At 46.1% G+C, this 20,529-nt stretch overlaps 2 protein-coding genes across 2 annotated transcripts; one reads left to right on the top strand and one right to left on the bottom strand.

The window, feature by feature from the left end:
• Window positions 1-496: 496 nt before the first annotated feature.
• Window positions 497-9,782, bottom strand: LOC149347150 (uncharacterized). The gene is made up of 12 exons (XM_089586899.1): window positions 9,456-9,782; window positions 9,302-9,377; window positions 8,748-8,927; window positions 7,865-8,030; window positions 7,521-7,629; window positions 5,502-5,744; window positions 5,060-5,224; window positions 4,788-4,974; window positions 3,451-3,714; window positions 3,028-3,199; window positions 2,045-2,193; window positions 497-1,059 (listed from the first exon to the last, which is right to left on the bottom strand). Exons 1-12 carry the CDS (start codon window positions 9,780-9,782, stop codon window positions 842-844), a joined length of 2,256 nt encoding a protein of 751 aa, XP_089443025.1. The 3' UTR covers window positions 497-841.
• A 554-nt stretch (window positions 9,783-10,336) lies between these two features.
• Window positions 10,337-20,529, top strand: LOC149347151 (uncharacterized). Its single transcript, XM_089586900.1, has 12 exons — window positions 10,337-11,139; window positions 11,218-11,293; window positions 11,668-11,847; window positions 12,566-12,731; window positions 12,967-13,075; window positions 14,854-15,096; window positions 15,374-15,538; window positions 15,624-15,810; window positions 16,884-17,147; window positions 17,399-17,570; window positions 18,405-18,553; window positions 19,539-20,529. The coding sequence occupies exons 1-12, from the start codon at window positions 10,813-10,815 to the stop codon at window positions 19,754-19,756; spliced, it is 2,256 nt and encodes a 751-aa protein (XP_089443026.1). The 5' UTR covers window positions 10,337-10,812; the 3' UTR covers window positions 19,757-20,529.

Raw genomic sequence — 20,529 nt, forward strand, 5'->3', positions numbered from 1 at the left:
TTGCTGGTCCTTCCAAGGTGAAGAAGACGTACCTAAGTTTCGCAGCATCATCACAGTTGTTGAAGACAGCCACACGGTCGAACTATTCCAGCCATTCTTCGGGGTCGGCGCCAGGCGAAGCGTCGAAGGTTGGTGGCACCCGGGGCTGCTGAAGGATGATTGGAGTCATTGTCTGGGGCAAGCTCACGGCAGACGTTTCTGCTGGCTTTCGCTTCCGGGTAGGGTCCGGCAGAATCCTGAACTCAGGTGCGTCCCCTTGCAGGCGTCGGCTTGCGCGGTGGACTGGACTCAGGTCCTGCGGTTGATGACTCAGAGGGCTGGCATCACGACTTGTAGGGGGTGCCCGGAACATGGAAGGCTACCCCGCACCTCCACCAGATGTCACGTTGTAGTGACGGCAGTCCAGCGGTCAGGAAGACACCGGAAATACTTGCAAATGAAGCTCTTTATTTGGGCTGACTTGCGCCCGCAAAAGAACTGAATCCCTGGGTGGCGGCGTAAGCAACAAGCGTGCTCGTCAATCGTCGAACTACGAATGCCCACTGCTCGCGGCATCGTTCAATTTAAAGCCAGCAAGGAAACTTCGAGATAACAGGTCGAGATCATCTAGAGTAATCTAGAAACAAGTAGATGCAGCTGTTCATGGCTGTGATCAATCGAGATTAGTCCGGTCGCTTCTCGTGTCACGAACAAAAATGATAACACCCCTTTTGTGCGGCCTTGCGCAAACGAACGGACGCTACAATGATACGTGGCAATATAAACAAGCTTCCTCAACACAACCTGTGGGAAGTTGCTGGCACAGATTGCCACCACCATGGATGTGCCAGTGTGTGACTCATCATGCAGCCTCATCACTGGTGCGTTCCATGCGCCTAGCTCGACCTTCATCCGACTCAAACCTTGAAAGGTGGTTCCGCACGAGCGCTGCCTTGTCCACTGCCCCAAAAGCGCTTGTAAGTGGTGGCGGTGGTGAAGGCAAAGTTGTCAAATGCGATGCACCAAAACTCCCACTGTCCACCAGCTCATCCACAATTTCCAGCAGATGCCCAACATAACCTGCACCAAGCACACAGAAAGCAATGAAAAAAACATATCAAACTTGATTCAAAAAACAAAGTATGAGGGTTTCTCCTGCTGTCTCTCTGCTTTCTTTACGTACCCAAGGCAGCAGTGTAGGTATTTAGTTTAAAAGTACCCAAATTGCTGTTACAAGTTGAAAATACATGACGCTGAAGCTTCCTGCTCTCCTCTGGGATCCTGGAGAAACAATACGCTGCTGCAAGGCACAGAAGCAGCTTTTCTAAACACGTCACTGAAAAGTAAGCGCATCTCTTTAAACCTTGCACTTTGCAAAGAGCTGAGCTGCGAAAGTCCCAGTGAACCATAGGTTGGTCTAGAGTAAGGTGAAATTGTCTCTGAAAAAGATGATGATAGCACAGTGTTGTGTTCAGCTGTGGGCGCCACACTGAGCAACATTTTTTACCACGGCCAGTAACCATGATCGGAAAGAAAAGTTTTTAAAAATGTCATCCATGAAATGTCAACATTATGCGCTCAATGAAGCTTACGAAAAAGGGTGACTGCAGGCATGCGGGCCACAGTTTGAGGAATGTCTGCATACTGCAACTGCCAGAAGCATATATTTTTATTGCAAACTCTTGGAAAAAGTTCTCCCAATGCGTCTTTACAGTGCTTACTGAATGTGCGAACAGGTGTGTCCTGTACACTAGTGCGATAATGTGCGTATTTTTTTGCGAAGCTGTCATTTACACATGGGTGCAACTTATACACAGCAGTAAGTTCAGCAAAAAAAATGGTATACGACAGCCCGTGCTGGTGTCAACCTGCGTGGTCCCTCCTGGTGTACAGTAACGCTGGAAGCAGCTTGTGCATGCCACAACTGCTTCAAGGCTACTAGTGCAAGCAATATCATTTTTTGTATAATCTTTGGTGCACGCATCTGCAGCAAAAAGTGGGCTAGATATGCTGTATTAACTGTAGGCATTCAAGTTTTGCCTTCCTCCTGCAGTTGTATACGCACCAAAAGTTGCAGGCTCTTTGACTGGGCATGCCACTGGGTTGCCTTTCCTGGCTTTGGGGTGTTTCACTGCCCACTGACGCCTTCCCATGGCAGTCCTGCGTTGCACCCTGTCCGCATTCTCATTGTAGTGCAGAGCAGCCAGTTCTGACCTGTGCAAAGAGATGCCGAATATCAAAAGTGCACACCACAACCTACACAACTGCTAAGGAGAAGATACTTTACACCCAGTTTTGCAAAAAGCATGCCTACATGCACGCTGCAAGGAGAGCAAACCTTTGAACACTTTTTTTGGAAAACACGATGAAATGCTTTATCATACATTGTGGAGAGCCCGGAGCTGTGTGCCTCAGCCCGGTGCATTTCTGTCCTAAATCCCAGCCAATTTTTTCTTTTGTGTGTTGCTTTACTGCTGCACATGACCATAAACTTATTGCAGCATCGGTGCATCTTGAACAAAACATGTTTCTCAGTAATCACTGCTCACTCTTTCATCACCCTCGTAGTGCTGTAAAGCAGTATCTCTATGACTTCTTTATAACAGACATGACTGTCACTGCAGGTATTCATGCGAGAATGTTATTCCAGAATTCAATGAAATTGAAAGTCCTTTATTGTTAAAGGGGAAGCCAAAAGAATTCTATGAAGCAAGAGGGTTATCGGCACAGTAGCAAACCCAAGAAAAAGTGCAGTACAGAATACCTAGTCGCATTTTCCAACTTGCGGTCACATGGAGTTGCACTAATTTCATATACAGCTACACCAACTTCCACGATTGCAAATTTCACAATGAAAAATCTTGTGTATACTGTCCGCCCTAACTTTGGTAAATAGATAGTGATAGCTCTATGCATGAACAACAAAGTGTTGACTTGTACAGCAATGCAGGTGCACTGAACACACAAGTCTGGCGGTTTATGATATTTAGCACACAATTGCACCAATGTACTGTTGAGGCGTATATGAAGAAACTGATATCTTCATACCTTGCGAGCATTCCATGAAAGGAAAATGTGTAACTCTTTGGAGCAAACCGATTCAGTAGGGAATGGAATGACTCCAGACTTGAAGTCTGGCAAGCTGGTGACACCTGCTTGATATCCGCAAGCAGGCGATGGTTTTCAACCACGCCACGCAGCTTCTCAAAGGCATCAGTACCTGGCGGCATAAAATTCAAGGATACAACATAAATGCAAGAAGAAACCTTCTGAAGGGTTAGTGTAACAATAAATAATGAAGAGTAGAGCAATGAGCAGGCATGCACTCTTCTTGCTTTCAATGCATCAACCGAACTATCATCAAGTTTGAAAGTGTCATTAGTGACTGATAAGAGTTATTCGTCCTGCGTAATAACACTGAAAGATATCCCTTTGATACAAATGGCAAGTTAACAGGTTCGATAGAAGTACCTGAAAAAATCCACTTCCTGGGTAAGAGGTCTCCATGCTCGCAGTTGGCATACTCCTCACTGTGGCCACAGTGCTTGTTCTGCACGTGGTTGAGGAGTGACCGCCAGATGGCTACCGCGAGCTCGCCCCTTTCTGCAGCAGTCTGTTGTCTCCTAGCAGCAATCTTCACGGAAAAATAGAGGTGATTGATGATAGAAGTCAGCCACTCTTCTATCACACCACAGCCTCGTGCCCGGGAGACAGCGTGCAGCTTCTTTTTCAGCCCTGGAGTAAAAAAAAGAAGAAATTAGGAAACTAGGCAACTATTCTGCCCATCACTGAAAAAGCCATCATGCAATTGAGAGGTAGTCTTGTGAAATGATGAGTACACTACTTTGATTTATACTCTAAAAAATAATGCAGTCAATAGCACCGTGCACGGACAAAAAATGGCAGCCAATCTACATAGGTGACCAAATGTCAATTAGGTGCGCTAGCACTGCTTTTCCTGGTTAAGAACCAAAACCCACCCAAGGCAGCCTGCCTTCCTGCCACCAGTCTGCCAGAGGTTTCAGACAAACGTCGGCGATATCTTAGATAGGATACTGTCTGGCTGGCTGGCTTGCAAGCAGGCTGCCTTTAGCCTGCCAGATGCCATAGACTAACACTGGCGAAATATGGGACCAGGGATTTTAGCGCTAGAACAGTACAGACCTGAAAATGAACATACGATATACGCATACAATATGTATGCACAATATGACCACTCTACATGCACTGAACAGCAGGGCTAAGTCTGCAGCGATCAGAAATTGTAGATGCATAGAGGTAAGCACACTTGTCTGGAGCGTTCGAGCAGCGTACAGTGGAGCAAATGAACAAAGATTTTATTTCATCTGTTTGGCTAGACAATAAGGGCATGTGACTGAACGGTTTTTATCTCTCTGGCTGTGCTTCAAGTACAAGGGTTATTTCTAAAACTCAGTTTATACTTTAAAATTTCCATTTCTTTCTGGTGCAGAGCTCGGCTCAAGCTTCCCTCTAGACAAGTGTGCTCACCTCTGTACTCTTTCGTAGCTGTAGGGCTGCCCATTTTGCAGTTTACAAGACAGTGGTTGTAGATAGAACAATAAGGAAGGAGCACTTATGCCTGTAAAAGCTCCCTACTCTGCTAATATAACAACCTCTCTCTCATCTGCTGGCTGGCTTGATATGGTTCATGGTGGCAGCAAAGCAACTCGTTCGAAAAAACAGGGATGAAAAATACTGATGAGAGGTTTTGTGAGCAACATTAGCTATGCCTAAATATGGCACGAACAATTTTCCAGCGCTGAGAAGAAGAAAAAAGCCCTGCTAACCTTTAGCAACATGCCAAGCATCAATGTAGTGGGGAATATCTGGCCGGTGCTGTCGCATGTGGCTGCGCACCTGAGTGTGCCTGTCGGTGACTATCTCGAGCACACGGACATTGTTGTCATCAAGGCCCTTCAGTGCCCTCTTGAGGCCTTCTAATTCCATGGCACCACTGCTGGAAACTTCATTGGACTGCAACGGGAGGTCGAGGGAAAGAAAAAATTAATCTGATCGGAGCCAACATACTGTACGTGTGAAAACCAAAAAGAGCTCTTACCTGTACAAGTTGCATGTCAATTATACGATTCAATGAAGTGTCCAGCAGTGAGTATGTGCCGTATTTAGCACTGTAGCCAGGGGAATCTGCGCGGCTGTCACCTGCCAACTGGGCTCCAGTCCTGCTCACACAGTTCACCAAAGACTGCTGTTCACGTTCCCACAGCTGAAATAAAATTATATATATAATAAATATATAGAGAGTGTTGCAGGCCCAGAAGTAAGGCAAAAAAAAAAGGAAACGAAGCGAGAATGTCGAAGCAATGCATTTAACAATACAAATGCACTAATCGGTATGGTAGTACTACGTAGGATTGTCCATTTTCTCAGGACTGGGCGTTGACTCACTTCAGAAATTTATTTTCATAATTAGTCACATGCCCATCTTAGTGTTTAGGATGTATTGGTCGACACAGAAACATTTCCAGAAAAACCATGCTCACCTTGTGCACAGCAGGAATCAAAATGTCCCTTTGCAGGCGATCGTATGTGCGCTTACTAAAGCATGCAATTCCAGCACTCTTGAAGAGCCGCAGTACTTGTGTTGGGCTTGCGCCTGTGAATAAAATTGCAGCGGCCAGAGCAAGGTTCCCCATGGCAAAGCGCCTCCTCTTTGGCTGGCTGTGCCATCTCAAAACATGGCCATCTTGGCATGTGGACGTGACCACAGCGAGGGAGCCAGAAACCTGCGCAAGAAATAAAACGGACCTATACAGTACCCTATATGTGCCAAAATTTAAGGGCTGCACCTCCTGTTTCATTTCATTTATTTTATCCATAAAGGCCCCACAGCATTATATAAGTAAGGGGTACAACTGGTGTAAATACATGCATAAGAAAAACACGCGCACAATGAACACAACACTGCGAACTGTAAGCACTAAAAAATAACATGAAGAGGACCACGGAATGACAGATAAAGGACGAGCAAAATACTGAAAAAAATGCATGTGCAGCAGTTTGCACAAGTGAAAGTCGTTGAATGATTCATAGTGAGGCGGACAAAATGGTTTGTAATCATTGCATAAAAGGACTGTGTCGTTGCGTGAGGCATTCCAGAGGGTTATTGCATTGGGGAAAAAACTTTCATCGCTAAAGAACGCTCTTGATGCTGGCTATGGGGTGGCTGCGGCTAAGGTGACTGGAAATTCTGATCAGGGGTTTCATCAGGGGATGCCTTGACGTCGGATGGCAGAAAAAGCTGAAGAGCAGGCAAAGGCGTGAGGTGATACGGCGTGACTGGAGTGTCTACTGCATTAGGGGGAAAAGCAGTAGGATTCCATACTTTTGGTATTTACTGATAAACCATAAAATATGAGCCTCGAGGCATTTTCGTTTGAAGTGGAAAACAGAAAAACCCCAAATTTTAACTGACCTTGAAAAACAAAATGGCATTTTAACATGAAGAAATGTTCTACACTACTTTTTTTCTCAACCTGGAACACAGCCCCACTGAACTGTCCTTGGGGTCATTCCTTTCTGCAGAAACCATATTCCCTACACCGAATTCCCTTCCAGTACTTTTACCATAATTACAGTTAAAAATGCAAAGTAGCAGTGCTTCAGCGATAGTCTTCGACTCTGCATTGTATATGCAGGAAATGACTGCCGAACTTAACGAGTCATGATGAGAATTGGTCGCGGTGCCCATAAGAGAAATTTGTCATCTTTTGAACGTTGTTGTGATGGAGTCTATGAAGATGCCATCTTTCAGTGCTGTGAGAGAACTGGCTGTTCATGTACCAGCAATGCTTACAGGCTCCAGGGGGGCATGCCGTGAATTTCATGCTGCCTGCACGTCCCTTGGATTGCTGTTCAGCAACTGGCCACAGTGATTCCCATGCGCAGGTACTATTTTTTCAAGCACTCACTGATGTTCTTGCTTACTGGAAAGTAATCGAACAATTCGCGGAGACCACAGCTAAAGGTGAAAAGTTCGAGAAGGTGCGAACACTACTCGCTAACGCTGAGGACATGACTGTACTTTTTGCAAAGTGTGATTACTCGGCCAAAAACGTCCTGCCAATAATCACAATACAAAAAGCCTTCAAGTCTGAGGAAGTGCTTGTCTGCTACGTGCCCTGAAGCCTGCTTGGTCTAGAGTCCCCCTCGTTAGTCAATGCCTTCCTGAGCAGCAAGAGTTTGTCGCGAGCACCGACACTCTTACACCCGACCAGCTCTGATGTCTGAGAGAAATGCGCGCTCAGCTTTCATGAACACTCGCTTTTTCATAGTCTGACGTCTAACTCAGGTGAAGGTCAAAACTGGGCACCTAGTGATCGAAGCACGAAGTCCCGTAGTGAAGATTTTGCTTCATAACTCTTTCCCATTTACGGACGGCATGGGTGACAACAATGATGGATGGGAGAAGAGGTGTGCCGCATACACAGGACATCCCTCAAAAAAGGTCCATTCCAGAAAAGCTTGCTGTTTGCTCTAAAAGACAAAAAGTATTTCCATACCTCTACTGATGACTGTGCAGGAAGGTGGCATTTCCTGCAAAACTTCACAAGGTCCAGGAGGCTTTCCTCGAACACAATGATTTTGCGAGGACGTGGTTCAACAAGAGAACTGTAAAGCAAATGTATGTTCCATTTAACACAATTGCTTTGTTTCCATGCAGCATCTTTCACACCTTTCCTTCAGATGTCAAGGTTTTTAAGAGGCACTACTTGAAAATTAACTTTCTGAAGTGAATATCTCGAAAAACTTTTACAGTTAAACTACCTATTTTGACCAAAAATTTTGCATTCTGTAAGCCATGCATGGAAATAAAAATCAGCTTCGAGCCGTGAGGCACACTTACGCTGCCGAATTCTCCAAAGATGGCTCATACGTAATGTCCATTGGGTCATCCTCAAAAGTCAGTGACAACTCCGGTGGCTCTGGTGTTGGTGGCTGTGGGGTTGAGCACCTCGGCTGTTGGTCCTCCGAGAGCACAATGTCCGCAAAATCACACTCGGTTTGACATTCTGGAATCGAAGGTTAGGCGGGCTATGGATGTGCACATGTTGATACTGAAGAATGCAGGAGCAAACAGCTCTGTGAAAAGCGTGCATTTTGCAACAAGTACAGTCATGAAATTTATGAGCGTGAACATGCGAGTGCGTGACAGATAGCCTCGAACCCTACTTGTGGTGATATGTGGCAGCCGCTTTCATAAACAGAGTGGAAAGGGAGGTGTGTCTCACAGCTCGCCAGAAGCAGGCAAGGCGGCATTACCCTTTCCATCAAGTTGCGGAAAGCAGCCGTCGCATATCGCCACAAGTAGCTCTCAAGGCTACTTGCCACATACTGGAGAGTTCACGGTAATAAATTTTATGACTTTACAGTTGTGGTGCTACTTCTTTAACACTTGCTTATAAAAAAAGTTTTCCACAGCAAAAAGAAACATCTGCACTAAGCCTGTTGCTTGAGAGAACTGCACACTAAAACAGTACTCTCTATGGCCACATTACAATAAAAAAACCTACCATCAAAGTCATCAGTTCACAGATTGTTCAAAAAATCGACTAAATCACACTCCCTGGCCAAAGCTATTCAGAAATAAATTGTCCACATCCCTTGATACTTCTCTTGCACACATTATGGAATTAAAGTAGAAACAAGAAGATGTGTACTGTCAGGAGCAAAAGTAGTATACAATACACAGCCACCGCCAGATTTTCCCGGAGAGATTTCATACTCACCCACAGTCCGGGTTGAACTGTCTGTCTGCACACCAATACTTTTCATTTCTGGACGCACTGTAGCTTGTGTCGCCTTCACTGACACTTGCACAGTGCACTCAGTCTGGGCATCGCGTGTACTGCACTCAATGCCCGCTGTGGCTCCGCGTGGTGGTGATATGTCCAGATGATGACCAAGTGCTGGACCAAAATATGATTATCAGAGAAGTCTTGAAGGCAAGTTTTACACACAAAGCACACACCGTATGTGACATGCCTCCAACTATCACGTTAGTGATTGGTCCATCAGGCGCACTGTTCACTCATTTCCATGAGTACAGATAATTCCATCCATATTTCCCATCAAATCACACATGAGCCACATTGAACATGCCAATAAGTTTTAAGATTAATGACACAGCACTATTCTGTAAGTGGTCTAGCCGACGTAGGTGAATGGGTAATCGTACTTGTTAACAACGACCGTCTCTATGATTTTGAGTTCCATTTTTCGACAGTGAACATAACAGTGCGATTGACGCTTACAACGAAACTGATCTGCGGAAAAGTAATACCTGCGCTCGAAGATTGCTCTTCCATGGCCGCTTCCTCGCAGAGACCACCATCATCGCTGCCAACCTCAGCTACACACTGCGCAAAACATCAATACGCCAGCATTACCGCCGCTCTCAATGAAGGTGCCCGCAGACAATCGGATGTAATACAAACCTGACGCTTTGGCGCTGTTGCTCCGCTTACAGGCAGCAGGAGACGTTGTGCAGCAGTGGGATACACCATCGGCACGGCACCGGGCATGAGACAACGCTTCTTCGGAATTCCGAAATTGGAAGCATACTTGTGCTCGTACGAGTCCGAGCAGAAGTGCAGAGAGCAAAGCAGGCTCGATCTCCCCGGCGTCCAATAGTGCCGCCCAGTAGCACGAACAAAGTCTATCCAGGCGTTTCTTAGCGCATCGTCCCGGGGGAACTTGTGAAAACTCACAGGGTCTCCGGATTTGCTGGAGCAGAAGTCCACCGTACAGTAACTCAAAGGCATGACGGTCGTTGTCCGGTTGTCCCAACACGAGCACGATCGCACGCTAATATCGCCTTCGCGGGTTCGCGTGAGGATGCGAAGCACTTCGCGAAATTCCAGTAAGCCTGGCTAGTTCGGGAATAAGTTCAGAAAAATAACCGAACGAGTGGCGGCTCGCAGCAAATGAAGCTCGCTGGTGCGTCAGCTGCGCTCACGCGGCTCGTCACTCGTGCCTCATGGCTGCGGCTGTGCTAGCTGTGTCCCGCTCATCTACGTCACAGTATTTTGATGTGACGTCACTAAACTTGTGTTATATTTCCCCTGTTGTGACGTCAGCGTTGATTGCGCTAGCGATGGGCATCCATTGTGAGAGTGAGCATTTAGTTAATCTTTGGAACCGAATTAAAATATCTTTTAAACGTTTGTTGTGTCCAATATCTGGCTGTGAGTGCCCTTGTGTACAGAGGAATCCAATAACAGGCTTTTTATAGCCTCAAAATTTGGTGTCTCCACCCCTTAGGGATGGAGACACCAAATTTGGTGTCTCCACCCCTAAGGGGTGGAGACACCAAATTTTGAGGCTATAAAAAGCCTGTTATTGGATTCCTCTGTACACAAGGGCACTCACAGCCAGATATTGGACACAACAAACGTTTAAAAGATATTTTAATTCGGTTCCAAAGATTAACTAAATGCTCACTCTCACAATGGATGCCCATCGCTAGCGCAATCAACGCTGACGTCACAACAGGGGAAATATAACACAAGTTTAGTGACGTCACATCAAAATACTGTGACGTAGATGAGCGGGACACAGCTAGCACAGCCGCAGCCATGAGGCACGAGTGACGAGCCGCGTGAGCGCAGCTGACGCACCAGCGAGCTTCATTTGCTGCGAGCCGCCACTCGTTCGGTTATTTTTCTGAACTTATTCCCGAACTAGCCAGGCTTACTGGAATTTCGCGAAGTGCTTCGCATCCTCACGCGAACCCGCGAAGGCGATATTAGCGTGCGATCGTGCTCGTGTTGGGACAACCGGACAACGACCGTCATGCCTTTGAGTTACTGTGCGGTGGACTTCTGCTCCAGCAAATCCGGAGACCCTGTGAGTTTTCACAAGTTCCCCCGGGACGATGCGCTAAGAAACGCCTGGATAGACTTTGTTCGTGCTACTGGGCGGCACTATTGGACGCCGGGGAGATCGAGCCTGCTTTGCTCTCTGCACTTCTGCTCGGACTCGTACGAGCACAAGTATGCTTCCAATTTCGGAATTCCGAAGAAGCGTTGTCTCATGCCCGGTGCCGTGCCGATGGTGTATCCCACTGCTGCACAACGTCTCCTGCTGCCTGTAAGCGGAGCAACAGCGCCAAAGCGTCAGGTTTGTATTACATCCGATTGTCTGCGGGCACCTTCATTGAGAGCGGCGGTAATGCTGGCGTATTGATGTTTTGCGCAGTGTGTAGCTGAGGTTGGCAGCGATGATGGTGGTCTCTGCGAGGAAGCGGCCATGGAAGAGCAATCTTCGAGCGCAGGTATTACTTTTCCGCAGATCAGTTTCGTTGTAAGCGTCAATCGCACTGTTATGTTCACTGTCGAAAAATGGAACTCAAAATCATAGAGACGGTCGTTGTTAACAAGTACGATTACCCATTCACCTACGTCGGCTAGACCACTTACAGAATAGTGCTGTGTCATTAATCTTAAAACTTATTGGCATGTTCAATGTGGCTCATGTGTGATTTGATGGGAAATATGGATGGAATTATCTGTACTCATGGAAATGAGTGAACAGTGCGCCTGATGGACCAATCACTAACGTGATAGTTGGAGGCATGTCACATACGGTGTGTGCTTTGTGTGTAAAACTTGCCTTCAAGACTTCTCTGATAATCATATTTTGGTCCAGCACTTGGTCATCATCTGGACATATCACCACCACGCGGAGCCACAGCGGGCATTGAGTGCAGTACACGCGATGCCCAGACTGAGTGCACTGTGCAAGTGTCAGTGAAGGCGACACAAGCTACAGTGCGTCCAGAAATGAAAAGTATTGGTGTGCAGACAGACAGTTCAACCCGGACTGTGGGTGAGTATGAAATCTCTCCGGGAAAATCTGGCGGTGGCTGTGTATTGTATACTACTTTTGCTCCTGACAGTACACATCTTCTTGTTTCTACTTTAATTCCCTAATGTGTGCAAGAGAAGTATCAAGGGATGTGGACAATTTATTTCTGAATAGCTTTGGCCAGGGAGTGTGATTTAGTCGATTTTTTGAACAATCTGTGAACTGATGACTTTGATGGTAGGTTTTTTTATTGTAATGTGGCCATAGAGAGTACTGTTTTAGTGTGCAGTTCTCTCAAGCAACAGGCTTAGTGCAGATGTTTCTTTTTGCTGTGGAAAACTTTTTTTATAAGCAAGTGTTAAAGAAGTAGCACCACAACTGTAAAGTCATAAAATTTATTACCGTGAACTCTCCAGTATGTGGCAAGTAGCCTTGAGAGCTACTTGTGGCGATATGCGACGGCTGCTTTCCGCAACTTGATGGAAAGGGTAATGCCGCCTTGCCTGCTTCTGGCGAGCTGTGAGACACACCTCCCTTTCCACTCTGTTTATGAAAGCGGCTGCCACATATCACCACAAGTAGGGTTCGAGGCTATCTGTCACGCACTCGCATGTTCACGCTCATAAATTTCATGACTGTACTTGTTGCAAAATGCACGCTTTTCACAGAGCTGTTGTGCTCCTGCATTCTTCAGTATCAACATGTGCACATCCATAGCCCGCCTAACCTTCGATTCCAGAATGTCAAACCGAGTGTGATTTTGCGGACATTGTGCTCTCGGAGGACCAACAGCCGAGGTGCTCAACCCCACAGCCACCAACACCAGAGCCACCGGAGTTGTCACTGACTTTTGAGGATGACCCAATGGACATTACGTATGAGCCATCTTTGGAGAATTCGGCAGCGTAAGTGTGCCTCATGGCTCGAAGCTGATTTTTCTTTCCATGCATGGCTTACAGAATGCAAAATTTTTGGTCAAAATAGGTAGTTTAACTGTAAAAGTTTTTCGAGATATTCACTTCAGAAAGTTAATTTTCAAGTAGTGCCTCTTAAAAACCTTGACATCTGAAGGAAAGGTGTGAAAGATGCTGCATGGAAACAAAGCAATTGTGTTAAATGGAACATACATTTGCTTTACAGTTCTCTTGTTGAACCACGTCCTCGCAAAATCATTGTGTTCGAGGAAAGCCTCCTGGACCTTGTGAAGTTTTGCAGGAAATGCCACCTTCCTGCACAGTCATCAGTAGAGGTATGAAAATACTTTTTGTCTTTTAGAGCAAACAGCAAGCTTTTCTGGAATGGACCTTTTTTGAGGGATGTCCTGTGTATGCGGCACACCTCTTCTCCCATCCATCATTGTTGTCACCCATGCCGTCCGTAAATGGGAAAGAGTTATGAAGCAAAATCTTCACTACGGGACTTCGTGCTTCGATCACTAGGTGCCCAGTTTTGACCTTCACCTGAGTTAGACGTCAGACTATGAAAAAGCGAGTGTTCATGAAGGCTGAGCGCGCATTTCTCTCAGACATCAGAGCTGGTCGGGTGTAAGAGTGTCGGTGCTCGCGACAAACTCTTGCTGCTCAGGAAGGCATTGACTAACGAGGGGGACTCTAGACCAAGCAGGCTTCAGGGCACGTAGCAGACAAGCACTTCCTCAGACTTGAAGGCTTTTTGTATTGTGATTATTGGCAGGACGTTCTTGGCCGAGTAATCACACTTTGCAAAAAGTACAGTCATGTCCTCAGCGTTAGCGAGTAGTGTTCGCACCTTCTCGAACTTTTCACCTTTAGCTGTGGTCTCCGCGAATTGTTCGATTACTTTCCAGTAAGCAAGAACATCAGTGAGTGCTTGAAAAAATAGTACCTGCGCATGGGAATCACTGTGGCCAGTTGCTGAACTGGCAATCCAAGGGACGTGCAGGCAGCATGAAATTCACGGCATGCCCCCCTGGAGCCTGTAAGCATTGCTGGTACATGAACAGCCAGTTCTCTCACAGCACTGAAAGATGGCATCTTCATAGACTCCATCACAACAACGTTCAAAAGATGACAAATTTCTCTTATGGGCACCGCGACCAATTCTCATCATGACTCGTTAAGTTCGGCAGTCATTTCCTGCATATACAATGCAGAGTCGAAGACTATCGCTGAAGCACTGCTACTTTGCATTTTTAACTGTAATTATGGTAAAAGTACTGGAAGGGAATTCGGTGTAGGGAATATGGTTTCTGCAGAAAGGAATGACCCCAAGGACAGTTCAGTGGGGCTGTGTTCCAGGTTGAGAAAAAAAGTAGTGTAGAACATTTCTTCATGTGAAAATGCCATTTTGTTTTTCAAGGTCAGTTAAAATTTGGGGTTTTTCTGTTTTCCACTTCAAACGAAAATGCCTCGAGGCTCATATTTTATGGTTTATCAGTAAATACCAAAAGTATGGAATCCTACTGCTTTTCCCCCTAATGCAGTAGACACTCCAGTCACGCCGTATCACCTCACGCCTTTGCCTGCTCTTCAGCTTTTTCTGCCATCCGACGTCAAGGCATCCCCTGATGAAACCCCTGATCAGAATTTCCAGTCACCTTAGCCGCAGCCACCCCATAGCCAGCATCAAGAGCGTTCTTTAGCGATGAAAGTTTTTTTCCCAATGCAATAACCCTCTGGAATGCCTCACGCAACGACACAGTCCTTTTATGCAATGATTACAAACCATTTTGTCCGCCTCACTATGAATCATTCAACGACTTTCACTTGTGCAAACTGCTGCACATGCATTTTTTTCAGTATTTTGCTCGTCCTTTATCTGTCATTCCGTGGTCCTCTTCATGTTATTTTTTTAGTGCTTACAGTTCGCAGTGTTGTGTTCATTGTGCGCGTGTTTTTCTTATGCATGTATTTACACCAGTTGTACCCCTTACTTATATAATGCTGTGGGGCCTTTATGGATAAAATAAATGAAATGAAACAGGAGGTGCAGCCCTTAAATTTTGGCACATATAGGGTACTGTATAGGTCCGTTTTCTTTCTTGCGCAGGTTTCTGGCTCCCTCGCTGTGGTCACGTCCACATGCCAAGATGGCCATGTTTTGAGATGGCACAGCCAGCCAAAGAGGAGGCGCTTTGCCATGGGGAACCTTGCTCTGGCCGCTGCAATTTTATTCACAGGCGCAAGCCCAACACAAGTACTGCGGCTCTTCAAGAGTGCTGGAATTGCATGCTTTAGTAAGCGCACATACGATCGCCTGCAAAGGGACATTTTGATTCCTGCTGTGCACAAGGTGAGCATGGTTTTTCTGGAAATGTTTCTGTGTCGACCAATACATCCTAAACACTAAGATGGGCATGTGACTAATTATGAAAATAAATTTCTGAAGTGAGTCAACGCCCAGTCCTGAGAAAATGGACAATCCTACGTAGTACTACCATACCGATTAGTGCATTTGTATTGTTAAATGCATTGCTTCGACATTCTCGCTTCGTTTCCTTTTTTTTTTGCCTTACTTCTGGGCCTGCAACACTCTCTATATATTTATTATATATATAATTTTATTTCAGCTGTGGGAACGTGAACAGCAGTCTTTGGTGAACTGTGTGAGCAGGACTGGAGCCCAGTTGGCAGGTGACAGCCGCGCAGATTCCCCTGGCTACAGTGCTAAATACGGCACATACTCACTGCTGGACACTTCATTGAATCGTATAATTGACATGCAACTTGTACAGGTAAGAGCTCTTTTTGGTTTTCACACGTACAGTATGTTGGCTCCGATCAGATTAATTTTTTCTTTCCCTCGACCTCCCGTTGCAGTCCAATGAAGTTTCCAGCAGTGGTGCCATGGAATTAGAAGGCCTCAAGAGGGCACTGAAGGGCCTTGATGACAACAATGTCCGTGTGCTCGAGATAGTCACCGACAGGCACACTCAGGTGCGCAGCCACATGCGACAGCACCGGCCAGATATTCCCCACTACATTGATGCTTGGCATGTTGCTAAAGGTTAGCAGGGCTTTTTTCTTCTTCTCAGCGCTGGAAAATTGTTCGTGCCATATTTAGGCATAGCTAATGTTGCTCACAAAACCTCTCATCAGTATTTTTCATCCCTGTTTTTTCGAACGAGTTGCTTTGCTGCCACCATGAACCATATCAAGCCAGCCAGCAGATGAGAGAGAGGTTGTTATATTAGCAGAGTAGGGAGCTTTTACAGGCATAAGTGCTCCTTCCTTATTGTTCTATCTACAACCACTGTCTTGTAAACTGCAAAATGGGCAGCCCTACAGCTACAAAAGAGTACAGAGGTGAGCACACTTGTCTAGAGGGAAGCTTGAGCCGAGCTCTGCACCAGAAAGAAATGGAAATTTTAAAGTATAAACTGAGTTTTAGAAATAACCCTTGTACTTGAAGCACAGCCAGAGAGATAAAAACCGTTCAGTCACATGCCCTTATTGTCTAGCCAAACAGATGAAATAAAATCTTTGTTCATTTGCTCCACTGTACGCTGCTCGAACGCTCCAGACAAGTGTGCTTACCTCTATGCATCTACAATTTCTGATCGCTGCAGACTTAGCCCTGCTGTTCAGTGCATGTAGAGTGGTCATATTGTGCATACATATTGTATGCGTATATCGTATGTTCATTTTCAGGTCTGTACTGTTCTAGCGCTAAAATCCCTGGTCCCATATTTCGCCAGTGTTAGTCTATGGCATCTGGCAGGCTAAAGGCAGCCTGCTTGCAAGCCAGCCAGCCAGACAGTATCCTATCTAAGATATCGCCGACGTTTGTCTGAAACCTCTGGCAGACTGGTGGCAGGAAGGCAGGCTGCCTTGGGTGGGTTTTGGTTCTTAACCAGGAAAAGCAGTGCTAGCGCACCTAATTGACATTTGGTCACCTATGTAGATTGGCTGCCATTTTTTGTCCGTGCACGGTGCTATTGACTGCATTATTTTTTAGAGTATAAATCAAAGTAGTGTACTCATCATTTCACAAGACTACCTCTCAATTGCATGATGGCTTTTTCAGTGATGGGCAGAATAGTTGCCTAGTTTCCTAATTTCTTCTTTTTTTTACTCCAGGGCTGAAAAAGAAGCTGCACGCTGTCTCCCGGGCACGAGGCTGTGGTGTGATAGAAGAGTGGCTGACTTCTATCATCAATCACCTCTATTTTTCCGTGAAGATTGCTGCTAGGAGACAACAGACTGCTGCAGAAAGGGGCGAGCTCGCGGTAGCCATCTGGCGGTCACTCCTCAACCACGTGCAGAACAAGCACTGTGGCCACAGTGAGGAGTATGCCAACTGCGAGCATGGAGACCTCTTACCCAGGAAGTGGATTTTTTCAGGTACTTCTATCGAACCTGTTAACTTGCCATTTGTATCAAAGGGATATCTTTCAGTGTTATTACGCAGGACGAATAACTCTTATCAGTCACTAATGACACTTTCAAACTTGATGATAGTTCGGTTGATGCATTGAAAGCAAGAAGAGTGCATGCCTGCTCATTGCTCTACTCTTCATTATTTATTGTTACACTAACCCTTCAGAAGGTTTCTTCTTGCATTTATGTTGTATCCTTGAATTTTATGCCGCCAGGTACTGATGCCTTTGAGAAGCTGCGTGGCGTGGTTGAAAACCATCGCCTGCTTGCGGATATCAAGCAGGTGTCACCAGCTTGCCAGACTTCAAGTCTGGAGTCATTCCATTCCCTACTGAATCGGTTTGCTCCAAAGAGTTACACATTTTCCTTTCATGGAATGCTCGCAAGGTATGAAGATATCAGTTTCTTCATATACGCCTCAACAGTACATTGGTGCAATTGTGTGCTAAATATCATAAACCGCCAGACTTGTGTGTTCAGTGCACCTGCATTGCTGTACAAGTCAACACTTTGTTGTTCATGCATAGAGCTATCACTATCTATTTACCAAAGTTAGGGCGGACAGTATACACAAGATTTCTCATTGTGAAATTTGCAATCGTGGAAGTTGGTGTAGCTGTATATGAAATTAGTGCAACTCCATGTGACCGCAAGTTGGAAAATGCGACTAGGTATTCTGTACTGCACTTTTTCTTGGGTTTGCTACTGTGCCGATAACCCTCTTGCTTCATAGAATTCTTTTGGCTTCCCCTTTAACAATAAAGGACTTTCAATTTCATTGAATTCTGGAATAACATTCTCGCATGAATACCTGCAGTGACAGTCATGTCTGTTATAAAGAAGTCATAGAGATACTGCTTTACAGCACTACGAGGGTGATGAAAGAGTGAGCAGTGATTACTGAGAAACATGTTTTGTTCAAGATGCACCGATGCTGCAATAAGTTTATGGTCATGTGCAGCAGTAAAGCAACACACAAAAGAAAAAATTGGCTGGGATTTAGGACAGAAATGCACCGGGCTGAGGCACACAGCTCCGGGCTCTCCACAATGTATGATAAAGCATTTCATCGTGTTTTCCAAAAAAAGTGTTCAAAGGTTTGCTCTCCTTGCAGCGTGCATGTAGGCATGCTTTTTGCAAAACTGGGTGTAAAGTATCTTCTCCTTAGCAGTTGTGTAGGTTGTGGTGTGCACTTTTGATATTCGGCATCTCTTTGCACAGGTCAGAACTGGCTGCTCTGCACTACAATGAGAATGCGGACAGGGTGCAACGCAGGACTGCCATGGGAAGGCGTCAGTGGGCAGTGAAACACCCCAAAGCCAGGAAAGGCAACCCAGTGGCATGCCCAGTCAAAGAGCCTGCAACTTTTGGTGCGTATACAACTGCAGGAGGAAGGCAAAACTTGAATGCCTACAGTTAATACAGCATATCTAGCCCACTTTTTGCTGCAGATGCGTGCACCAAAGATTATACAAAAAATGATATTGCTTGCACTAGTAGCCTTGAAGCAGTTGTGGCATGCACAAGCTGCTTCCAGCGTTACTGTACACCAGGAGGGACCACGCAGGTTGACACCAGCACGGGCTGTCGTATACCATTTTTTTTGCTGAACTTACTGCTGTGTATAAGTTGCACCCATGTGTAAATGACAGCTTCGCAAAAAAATACGCACATTATCGCACTAGTGTACAGGACACACCTGTTCGCACATTCAGTAAGCACTGTAAAGACGCATTGGGAGAACTTTTTCCAAGAGTTTGCAATAAAAATATATGCTTCTGGCAGTTGCAGTATGCAGACATTCCTCAAACTGTGGCCCGCATGCCTGCAGTCACCCTTTTTCGTAAGCTTCATTGAGCGCATAATGTTGACATTTCATGGATGACATTTTTAAAAACTTTTCTTTCCGATCATGGTTACTGGCCGTGGTAAAAAATGTTGCTCAGTGTGGCGCCCACAGCTGAACACAACACTGTGCTATCATCATCTTTTTCAGAGACAATTTCACCTTACTCTAGACCAACCTATGGTTCACTGGGACTTTCGCAGCTCAGCTCTTTGCAAAGTGCAAGGTTTAAAGAGATGCGCTTACTTTTCAGTGACGTGTTTAGAAAAGCTGCTTCTGTGCCTTGCAGCAGCGTATTGTTTCTCCAGGATACCAGAGGAGAGCAGGAAGCTTCAGCGTCATGTATTTTCAACTTGTAACAGCAATTTGGGTACTTTTAAACTAAATACCTACACTGCTGCCTTGGGTACGTAAAGAAAGCAGAGAGACAGCAGGAGAAACCCTCATACTTTGTTTTTTGAATCAAGTTTGATATGTTTTTTTCATTGCTTTCTGTGTGCTTGGTGCAGGTTATGTTGGGCATCTGCTGGAAATTGTGGATGAGCTGGTGGACAGTGGGAGTTTTGGTGCATCGCATTTGACAACTTTGCCTTCACCACCGCCACCACTTACAAGCGCTTTTGGGGCAGTGGACAAGGCAGCGCTCGTGCGGAACCACCTTTCAAGGTTTGAGTCGGATGAAGGTCGAGCTAGGCGCATGGAACGCACCAGTGATGAGGCTGCATGATGAGTCACACACTGGCACATCCATGGTGGTGGCAATCTGTGCCAGCAACTTCCCACAGGTTGTGTTGAGGAAGCTTGTTTATATTGCCACGTATCATTGTAGCGTCCGTTCGTTTGCGCAAGGCCGCACAAAAGGGGTGTTATCATTTTTGTTCGTGACACGAGAAGCGACCGGACTAATCTCGATTGATCACAGCCATGAACAGCTGCATCTACTTGTTTCTAGATTACTCTAGATGATCTCGACCTGTTATCTCGAAGTTTCCTTGCTGGCTTTAAATTGAACGATGCCGCGAGCAGTGGGCATTCGTAGTTCGACGATTGACGAGCACGCTTGTTGCTTACGCCGCCACCCAGTGATTCAGTTCTTTTGCGGGCGCAAGTCAGCCCAAATAAAGAGCTTCATTTGCAAGTATTTCCGGTGTCTTCCTGACCGCTGGACTGCCGTCACTACAACGTGACATCTGGTGGAGGTGCGGGGTAGCCTTCCATGTTCCGGGCACCCCCTACAAGTCGTGATGCCAGCCCTCTGAGTCATCAACCGCAGGACCTGAGTCCAGTCCACCGCGCAAGCCGACGCCTGCAAGGGGACGCACCTGAGTTCAGGATTCTGCCGGACCCTACCCGGAAGCGAAAGCCAGCAGAAACGTCTGCCGTGAGCTTGCCCCAGACAATGACTCCAATCATCCTTCAGCAGCCCCGGGTGCCACCAACCTTCGACGCTTCGCCTGGCGCCGACCCCGAAGAATGGCTGGAATAGTTCGACCGTGTGGC

The sequence above is a fragment of the Amblyomma mixtum genome, chromosome 4 (genome assembly GCF_055824585.1).
Source record: "Amblyomma mixtum isolate Tamu chromosome 4, ASM5582458v1, whole genome shotgun sequence".
NCBI lineage: Eukaryota > Metazoa > Arthropoda > Arachnida > Ixodida > Ixodidae > Amblyomma > Amblyomma mixtum.

Coding starts and splice junctions, on each gene's coding strand:
- LOC149347150 (XM_089586899.1), bottom strand. CDS start 9,782: ATGCCTTTGAGTTACTGTACGGTGGACTTCTGCTCCAGCAAATCCGGA. Junction 9,378..9,455: donor CAACAGCGCCAAAGCGTCAG/GTTTGTATTACA, acceptor TGTTTTGCGCAG/TGTGTAGCTGAGGTTGGCAG. Junction 8,031..8,747: donor CAGTTCAACCCGGACTGTGG/GTGAGTATGAAA, acceptor CTTCGATTCCAG/AATGTCAAACCGAGTGTGAT.
- LOC149347151 (XM_089586900.1), top strand. CDS start 10,813: ATGCCTTTGAGTTACTGTGCGGTGGACTTCTGCTCCAGCAAATCCGGA. Junction 11,848..12,565: donor CAGTTCAACCCGGACTGTGG/GTGAGTATGAAA, acceptor CTTCGATTCCAG/AATGTCAAACCGAGTGTGAT. Junction 17,571..18,404: donor TTTCATGGAATGCTCGCAAG/GTATGAAGATAT, acceptor CTCTTTGCACAG/GTCAGAACTGGCTGCTCTGC.